This window comes from Petaurus breviceps, unplaced genomic scaffold (assembly GCF_028583685.1).
Source record: "Petaurus breviceps papuanus isolate PSGF00001 unplaced genomic scaffold, PetGlider_PUasm1.0 555, whole genome shotgun sequence".
Classification (NCBI taxonomy): Eukaryota; Metazoa; Chordata; class Mammalia; order Diprotodontia; family Petauridae; genus Petaurus; species Petaurus breviceps.
The window spans coordinates 1,192,841-1,193,214 of record NW_027186373.1 but is presented as its reverse complement, the minus strand read 5'-3'; the positions used below and the strand labels follow the sequence as shown (position 1 = coordinate 1,193,214).

The 374-nt window shown below is 84.2% G+C and overlaps 1 protein-coding gene across 1 annotated transcript in view; it reads left to right on the top strand.

The window, feature by feature from the left end:
- The window catches only part of TRIM28 (tripartite motif containing 28), a 6,594-nt gene that overhangs the window by 1,657 nt on the left and 4,563 nt on the right, over positions 1–374 (top strand). The window contains exon 4 of the mRNA XM_069102787.1: positions 2–295. Within this exon, the coding sequence (XP_068958888.1) occupies positions 2–295 (294 nt within the window). The remainder of the gene's footprint in view (position 1; positions 296–374) is intronic.

Below are 374 nucleotides of genomic sequence, written 5' to 3'. Positions count from 1 at the left end.
CCCTCGGGCCCGGCCGCCGCCTCGGCCTCGGGCGCCGCGGGCCCGGCCGCCGCCTCGGCCTCGGCCTCCGGCGCCGCGTCGGCGGGCGGGGGCGGGCCGAGCGAAGCGGCCGAACTGCTGGAGCACTGCGGCGTGTGCCGGGAGCGCCTGCGGCCCGAGCGGGAGCCGCGCTTGCTGCCCTGCCTGCACTCCGTGTGCGGTCAGTGCCTGCTGCTCGGGCCCGCCTCCGCGCCGGGCGGCGCCACCGGCACGGCCACCGGGCCTGCCGCCGCCAACAACGGGGGCGACGGCGCGGGTGAGCGGGCCGGGCGGGGGAGGGGCGCCGCGTGCGGCCCGGGCCCTTTGTTCGGGCCTGCGGCGGGAGGGGGGCGGGG